At 33.3% G+C, this 9,515-nt stretch overlaps 1 protein-coding gene across 2 annotated transcripts in view; it reads left to right on the top strand.

The window, feature by feature from the left end:
- Positions 1-611: 611 nt before the first annotated feature.
- Positions 612-9,515, top strand: part of slc1a9 (solute carrier family 1 member 9) — a 38,241-nt gene continuing 29,337 nt past the window's right edge. The window contains exons 1-4 of one of the 2 annotated variants that reach the window (XM_049468005.1): positions 612-761; positions 2,707-2,783; positions 4,268-4,333; positions 6,082-6,152. Coding sequence is in view for 1 of the 2 variants with exons in the window: in XM_022672164.2 (XP_022527885.2) it covers positions 4,306-4,333 (28 nt within the window). In the remaining variant the exon portion in view is untranslated. The remainder of the gene's footprint in view (positions 762-2,706; positions 2,784-4,267; positions 4,334-6,081; positions 6,153-9,515) is intronic. The other variant, XM_022672164.2, reaches the window with a different exon arrangement.

The raw sequence follows: 9,515 nt of genomic DNA, 5'->3' as shown, positions 1-9,515 counted from the left end.
GGGCATCCCTGGTCATATGATAGACTTTGTTAATTTTCTTACTCTAAGTACACTATATGAACACAAGTATTGGGACATCTGCTCCATCATGTTTTTTTTTTTTTTTTTTTTTTAAGGTGTCATTTTATATTTTTCATTTCATTTTAATTTATTTTAAAATGTAAATAAATAAAAATAATAAAAAATAAATAATAAAATAATAATAAAATATAGTAAATAATAAAATAATAAAATAATAAAATATTTTTATACTATTTTAATACTGTGCATAAGTACACATAAGTCGAAATTCTTTTTCTCCTGGAAAATTTTTCTTTTTTTTCTTCTGCTTCCACTATTACTTCACTTCATCGTTTTGGTGAGTTTAGCTTTTACTCCAGTATATTTTTATGTGCTGCATTGTTACTTATTACAATTATTTAAAAAAATATTACAAGTCATTCCAGTCCCACACTGCCAGTAGAACGTCCACTTAAATGTGCTGCTTAAAGAACAAACAAATATTGTTATCTATCTACATAAATGCTTATTTATGATATTAATAATAGTATCATGTCAGCAGCCTGCACATGTTCCCACCAATCATAAACAGCGCGCGACTGTTTGAATTTTTGAATGGAGTTCAGCCGTTAGGATTCAGTCCTTCATTTAATTCTCTCAGACGCTGAAGGAGTGAACGCCAGAGAGAAGAAAACACTACATTATGAGGACAAAATCTACCAAAGAAATGATAAAAACCCGAAAATAAAAAAGAAATGAAGGTAATTATTCGCCTTAGAGGAAGAAAGGCTTTCTTTCTCAGCAGACAAGCTGAGTATGAGGCTGTGAGAAACTTCTGCTGAGGCTAAGTTAACTAATGCTAACTAACTAACTAGCTGCTAAAAAGCCAACCTGTTTAACTTTGCAATAAATATTAATTTTCTTACATAGATAGTTTATAATGTTAGTTAATAATGCTTACTAATTTATACATTTTAGTCAATTTGGGGTATTCTAGCTAGCTAGTTAACTTACCTAGTTAACAATTTTGAGACATAACTAGCCAATTATTAGTTACAATTCCTAAGGCTTAAAGTTAATTAGTTGGCTAGCAAACTAACAACATTTGAGATTTTATTAAGACTATTAAAAGTACTATTACATTACATGATTAAATAAAATTTTATTTTCAGGAATAGCCCTTAGCCTCATTTTTACACAAACATTATGACAAAAATAAAAGCAATTCTAAGCTAAATATATATAGCTCTGGGGAAAAAAGAGACTAAGTTACTTAAAAATTATTAATTTCTTTGATTTTACCTAATTGAAAACCTCTGGAATATAATCAAGAGGAAGATGGATGATCACAAGCCATCAAACCAAACTGAACTGCTTGAATTTTCGCACCAGGAATGGAATAAATTTGTCCAAAGTAAGACTGGTGGAGGAGAACATGCCAAGATGCATAAAACTGTGATTAAAAACCAGGATTATTGCTCCACAAATTGATTTCTGTACTTTTAAAACTTTATGAATATGAACTTGTTTTCTTTGCATTATTTGAGGTCTGGAAGCTCTGCACCTTTTTTGTTATTTTAGCAATTTCTTATTATCTGCAAATAAATGCTCTAAATTACAATATTTTAATGTGGAATCTGGGAGAAATGTTCTCTGTATTTTATAGAATACAACAACGTTAATTTTACTTAAATATATACCTTTAAATAGCAAAATCAGAGAAACTGATTCAGAAACTTAAGTAATTTTTTCCAGAGCTGTATCTTGAAAAAAAAAAAAAACATAAATCAAAATAAATCTTTATTTCTTTTTATTTTACTTTTTATTTATTTTTCATTTTTGATATATTTTATCTAACAATTTTATCTAATTTGCTATTGAAATAAATCATAAGATAAAACTACATAGCGGTCTAAAGCCTAAAGCGCTGCCACTATGCAGCTTTGCCATCAAGCTGCCGGAGCTCAAAGGGAGCACAATTGGCCCTGCTCCCTCCGGGTGGGTAGATGGTGCTTTCTCCCCACAGCACAGGGCGTCTGTGAGCTCATGTATCAGAACCGAGTCCAAGCACGCTGGCTACTCGGCAATGCTGATAGAAAGATAGAATTACATAAACAAATACAAATAAGTTAGAAACAAGTTGAATATCTTATAATATTTTTAACAATATAATATAAATAAATATAAGATATGTTTACTAGATTGAAAATAATAAAACAAGTGTTACCCAGATAGCATTTTTGCATTATATATTTTTTTTCTGCATAATTTGAAAATGTCAACATTTCTATTGAATGTGCCAGTTCAATAATTAAAAATAAAACATTTGACAAAAAACATCAATTTACATAAAATACATCTCTTTATTTTTTACTGATAACAAAACTGTAAAGTGAGAAAGAAACCCAAGAAGGCAATGATACTAATAATGTAATGAAACTACTGAGCAAAACCTAGTAATGAAAGTGTCAGAGCCTTTCATAAGATTAAGTAACTACATTAAATGATTAAATAAAAACATTTTCTTTTCAAGAATAGCCTATAGATGGCCTCATGTTTTTACACAAACATTAGGACAGAAATGAACAATTCTAAATGTATTCTGTGTATTGTTTTTTTGTATGTGTTTTAAAAAATAAAAACAGCTAAAATATATTTTATAACTTTATTTCTTTTGAAAAAGTACCATATATGTATACTTCACAGGGTAGGCAGCAGAGGCCCCCCAGTGGACTAAACGCCAAACAGCACCTCTGAAATCCCATGAAAGTAAAACGGGAGCGGTGAGTAAATTAATCCCAGAAATAATCCAGTTTGTATGGTGCACTTACTTTCTCCATTATTATATACTATTGAAGTGCACTGTTTAACTGAATGCAGCTAATTTCATTCTGTTGATTTTTGGTGATCAGCTGTTTCACATGAAATCAAATAAAAAGACACACAAATAAATATATATGTGCTAAAGTCCTAGGCACTCACAAATATTATATATAAATGTCCTTTATTTTAAAAATGTATCTCAGAAGTGAGATTACATGTATAAAACATATAACATAAACCCAAAAACAATGTCAGTGGTAAGTGTATTTACATGTAAAACTTTGTATAATATTAGAATAAACCCAAATAACATAAAATCAGTGTTCAGTGAGAGTATCTACCTTTAAATCATTATATTACATTAAAATAAATACAATTAAACAAAAAGTCAATGTGTATTATGTACATATATATATATATATATATATATATATATATATATATATATATATATATATATATGTAATCCTTTATATAACGTTGAAATTGAGAATGTTTACATATAACATATGGATTAAAATGAATAAAAATAAACATAAAATGTATAAAGTATATATTAAATTTAACAAAGCACTAATGTTCATATACTTTTTGCCACAATTTGGAAATATTGGATCATTTTACTCAATAAATAAAATAAACAGTATTATTTGTCTCATTTGTTTGAGTTCCTTCTCCATATCTAAAATTAAGACTTGTATGGAAGTTTTAGGTCACAGTTATGCAGAAATATAAAACATTTTAAGGTTTCACAAACAACTGCAGCTACACATTTTTCTGATATTGTTTTGAGATTTTGAGATGTGTTTTGAAATATTTACTAGCTTATGTTTATGTATCCATTAATAGATCTTTTTGGAGCTTATTTTAAGAAACAGTTGATAGATTAGGTTTAAACAAGTAAAAACAAGTAAGAAACAAGTGGAATAATCCAATAATATGTTTTAACAATGTAAAATTGTAAGTATCGGATATGCTAAATTTAAAAAAAATTTACTTGCTAAGATAATATTTTTGAAGAATAACACAAATGGGCACTGTATCTTTTTTCAAACTAATTTAAAAAAGCCAGCATTTCTATTGAATGGGCCAGCTGAATAATTAAAAAATGACAAAAGAAATATTTATTTACATGTAAAAATATATGGGTTTTCTTAATCTCGTTTTGAGATATAGTAACAATACTGATGTACTAAACTGTAAAATAAGCAAAAAACCCAAGAAGGTAATGATACTACTGAGCAAAAGATAGTAATGAAAGTGTCAGAGTGGGAATCTGATTATCACATGCTGAATTAGTAAAATAGAGCGTTGGAAGGATGACAGATTTAGCCAGTAAGGCTTAGAGTCGGGCTGTTTTATTAATCTGCGAATTTTCTCAGATGACGCAAAGAATGACTTTGCCTCCCTCTCTCTCCCTCTCCCTCTCTTTATTCCTCTTTAGCCTTCCATCATTGTCTATTCCCTGATGCCTTGTACTCGATGGATGAGAGGCAACATCAAAGTGCAGGTAAGACTCAGAACTGGACGTCTTTCTTTCATTTTTCCTCGTTGTGTAATCTATATCTTTCACCAGTCTACCTCTTTCTCACTCTATGTTCTTTTCTTAGCTGTTTCTGTTATTTTGTCTGTGCTGATATCTGATATAATACTAAAACTCATGTTGTAGTTTTTGATTAATTAATTTGAGCGTGTATGGGAGTCTGTGTGGAACTTCAGCATTTTGTCTGCATGTAATCATCTCCATAATGCGTCTTTTGGCACGAAGGCTCATGGTTTGGACTCACGGGGCTGTGTAATGTGGGATCAGTGCTGTCTGTCTGTCTCTCCTCTCATTCACTCATTATTTATTACTTGCCAATTATTCTCTGTGCTCTCGCAGAGCCTGGAGCATTAGCAGTAAGAGAAACAGTGTACATTCCTCGAGGGTTAGAGGCGTTGAACTGATGACGGATTGACTGAGTCAGTGTTTTAACATTAAATGTAAAAGCAATGACTCAAAGAACGTTTGCATATTCTTTAGCATATTCTTTAGATAAGATGGAGATGCACAGATGAGAGAGAACATAAATACATACAGTTCACAAAACATCAAATTAATTTCTTAAATATTTGGTGAAATTCAACATTGAAGTTAGCCTTAGGTTTAGGGCCAGTGTTGGGTTGAGGGACACTAAGGTCAGTACTAGAGTAGTGTAATCTCATGCTCAGTCATTCAAGTATTTTATTTCAGTGGTTGTAAAAGTTCAACCAGTATCCATACAGTTTTTTTGAGCAGCTTATAAAAGAGCATAGCAACTGAATTGTGTTAGACACTTTGTATGCTTTTGACCTAAAATATATACAAATTGACCTAAGGAAAACTTGATAAGTTTGGCCTCCTGGGAATTAGGTAAATTTGATGAGCTTTTAATATTTGAAAGGGATCTCCGCTGCCATCAGCTTACACCATAATCTTATGGATACATAACTATTTAATGGATCAGTCAGGACAAAGATGATACCAAAACATAAAAAACAAAGCCAAATAGCACAAAAGTGATTTTTGAAATTGTGTATTCATAATAGCCCTATTAATACGTTTTCTAAAAAGGACATGACTTGAATTTGCATAGTTGTTAATCAAAGTAATTTCACAGCATTATCCCTGTGTTTTAGTCAGAGTTATTTCATGATAAAATCCAGAGATGTCCCGATCAGATTTTTCATGCTGAGTATCAGCCAGTAACAATCTGATATGACTTTTTGTTTGTATAAATAATCTAGTCCCACACTTTAGTCCTACAGTTTAGTTATGTTTCACTCTGGTGGTCACTCTGCATTATAGAACCACAGTTGCATGGGTAACTAGCCAACTGTTTTATTCCTCTGTGCAGTTCTGCAGTGAAATTCTTATCTCGCAGTTCCATGATATTCTAAATGTAGTTTTTTTTTTATTCAGAATACATTTAATCTTGAGAGATAATGCACAGAAAATTACAGAAGCCCTGTGTGATGATGCATTTCTAAGTTTGCCTTGAAAGATTAATATGCTATCTGACTCCACCCTCGATCTACATCTGCATTTAATCAATTGCACTAAAATATGTTTGGCAATTGTTATAGACCCCACAAAAGGGACACTCAGAGCTCAGTAGCTCATTCACTCAAAGTAAAACCAGAGTGTGTAGTTGGAGTGAGATTTCTGACTGAGTGCACTCTCTCTCTCTCTCTCTCTGACTGAACATAACCTGGAATCGGATTCATCCGCTCTAAAAGGAGACCGCATTACCCATTCTCACCAGAGAGGGCCTTAAATCCCAAAACTTTCGGACATCAACTTTAAATTGGTATGTGAATTATATGTGAATATTACTACTCATGATTTTTCACATCTGATGTTTTGTGTAAAAAATTAGGTATATGTAAATGATGGAATGGCGTGTGCAACTACCTACCTAATATCTAGGTTAGATTGTATGTGTTGAGGCATTGAAGTGATATAGTTAGAGTGATATAGATAAAGTTTGTAATTTAAAGATTTTCAGAAAAATTATACTGTTATACCTAAAGATAAGTTTAATAGTAGACAATTAAAATGCTTGACAGACCATCTGTTCATCCCTTGGGTGGATCTTGAACACTCTTGAACATGTTTCATGTTCCTCAAAGTGTCCTGTGTGGTATGAGGATCCAGATTCTTGTGTGTTGAACACACAACGTACGGGCAAATGCATGAGGTATGTCTTTGTTCCCAAGGTCACGCTTACTCTTGTATTGACAAAAATGAACTATTGTTTTTATCAGAATTTTTGAGCGACTTCTTATGGACAGCTGTACACATGCATTTGTTTACAAACCAAGAGATACATAAGCAGCCTGTGAAGTGAAAGAAGTATGTGGACAGAGTCAGTAGAGTACTGCCACAGTATTTTACAATAATGTCAACCGTGTTTTGCAGTGTTACTTAGTTCTGGAAAGTGAGAGAGGTCTTTTGGAGCGTCTACCTAAAGTCAGAACGACAGAGATACCATTCTACAGTCACAGTCAGTGAAGCATCAACATGATTCTAAAGCTGCTAGCTATAGTAAGGATACATTACTAAATAGTGTTGCTTTAACATATTAAAACATCTTAAGTGTTCTCAACCAGTTGGCAGGCAGTTTGCCTGATAATATATGCAATTTAAAAGAAGTAATCCTAGAAGGAATTTGGGTCCCTACAGAACGTGTTAGAAGAGGATGAGAAAAGAAAGGAGAGGCAGAGAGAAAGCGAGGGAATGGTTGGGGATTATTTGTGAATAGCAGCACTGTCGCAGGGTGAAGGGAGCAGATGTGATAGACAGTCTGTGCTTAAGGAGTTCAAACAACAGATTATTGCACTCAGATTATAGTCTAAAAGAGACAAACAAATTGCGGGGGAGGGGTGTGCGCATGTGTGCATGAGAGAGAAAGAGAGACATCGTATTTAAATATTCTGATTCACACTTTTATTTTTGCTCACACTAAATAGTGACCACATGCATCCATACACTGGCATACATTTCAATTAATCTATGCTCATACAACATTACGTGCAGTTACTGTGTCCACTGACCAGCATGAATCAAATATAAAGGTTGCATTTTTACACATCCCATTCTGTGGCAATTTGCTAATTCACTCTTTTACACATTTTAATTGAAATAGGGTAAGATGGAGGGAAGTAATACATACAATACCACTAGTGCCTCCACAGTAGTTCTGACTTGGCATGGCTTTGACTCCACAGGATCTCTAAAGATGTTAGCAACAGATCATTTAAATCCTGTAATTTGTGAGGTAGGTCCTTCATGTACAGTGGTATGAAAAAGTTTGGACACCCCTGATATTTTTATGATTGTCCTTTATAAATGATTGGTTGTGCGGATCAACAATTTCAGTTAAATATATATTGTATAGCAGACAAACTCAATAATATTTTAAAAGTGAAATTAAGTTTATAGGATTTACAAAAAGTGTGCAATAGTTCTTTAAACTAAATTAGAAAAATTATATCAATATTTAGTACATCCTTATTTTGCAGAAATAACAGCCTCTTAAAGCTTCCTATAGCTTCCAATGGGAGTCTGGCTTCTGGTTGAAGGTATTTTGGACCATTTGTCTTTATAAAACATCTCCAGTTCAGTCAGGTTTGATGGTTTCCGAGCATGACCAGCCCACTTTAAATCACACCACAGATTTTCTATAATAATATTCAGGTCTGGGGACTGAGATGATCATTCCAGAACGTTGTATTTGTTTCTATTCATGAATGCCTTTATAGATGTTGAGCAGTGTTTAGTGTTTAGAGTCGTTGTTTTGTTGAAGTATCCAGCCCCAGCGCAACTTCAGCTTTCTCACTAATTCTTGAACATTGCTCTCAAGAATTTGCTGATATTGACTAAAATCCATATTTTAACAAGAATCTCAGTACTTGCACTGGTCACACAGCCCCACAGCATAATCGAACCAGCACCAAATATTACTGTGGGTAGCAAGTGTTTGTCTTGGTATGTTGTATTCTTTTTCCGCCATGCATACGGCCCTAAAAATAAGTTTTGTTTCATTAGTCCACAGCACCTTATTCCAAAATGAAGCTGGCTCGTCCAAATGTGCTTAAGCAAACCTCAGGCATCTTTGTTTGTGGCGCGTCCTTGTGCAGCCTCTCCTTGTGCAAAGTGCGCTGAATAGTTAAACGATGCATAAGGACACCATCTGCAGCAAGATGATGTTGTTGATCTTTGGAGCTGGTCTGTGGGTTGACTATGACTGTTCTCACCATCCTTCTCCTTTGCTCATCTGAGATTTTTCTTGGTCTGCCACTTCAGACCTTAACTAGAACTGTGCCTGTGGTCTTCCATTTCCTCACTATGTTCCTCACAGTGGAAACTGACAGCTGAAATCTCTGAGAGAGCTTTTTGTATCCTTCCCCTAAACCATGATGTTGAACAATCATTGTTTTCAGGTAATTTGGAAGGTTTGTTTTAAGGATCCCATATTGCCACTCTTCAGAAAAGATGCAAAGAGTAGAAAAAACTTGTGTCCAATAATTAGTGCCAAAGGTATTCAAATCAATAAAACGACAAAGGTGTCTAAATTTATGCACCTGCCAAATTTTGTTCAAAGAATTATTGCCCGCTTTCTGTAAATCTGTAGCTTAATTTCACTTCTCAAATATCACTGTGTTCTTTTGCTGTATAATATATTTAACTGAAATTGCTGATCCGAACAGCCAATGCTTTTTTTGCTTCTTTATCATACTTACATATCACATTTCACTTATATATCACACTTACACACACACACACACACATGCATATGTAAGAAATGAAGGTCAATCAATCTGGGAAAAAATGACATTTTCTCTCTCTCTCTCTCTTTCTCTCTCTCTCTCTCTCTCTCTCTCTCTCTCTCTCTATATATATATATATATATATTATGGTCTGATCTGAACATCTAAAGCCGCTTTTAACAAAGAAACATTTTCTGTCCGTCATCTATTAAGATGAGTCATTACCATAATTATCATTGTACTCAATGACAAGTTCACTTAATTGTGATGTTGATTTGAGGTCTTATTGCCCAGCTGTATGAGCTCTACACTGGCCAGCTGTGTGTGTGTTTTAATTCTTTTAGTCCAGGTGAAGCAGGCAGTCTGCATGTTCTCTCTTTTCCTTCTCTAAAGGAGGGAGT

This window comes from Astyanax mexicanus, chromosome 19 (assembly GCF_023375975.1).
Source record: "Astyanax mexicanus isolate ESR-SI-001 chromosome 19, AstMex3_surface, whole genome shotgun sequence".
Classification (NCBI taxonomy): Eukaryota; Metazoa; Chordata; class Actinopteri; order Characiformes; family Acestrorhamphidae; genus Astyanax; species Astyanax mexicanus.
The sequence above is the reverse complement of the archived record's forward strand: the minus strand, read 5'-3'. Positions and strand labels throughout refer to the sequence as shown.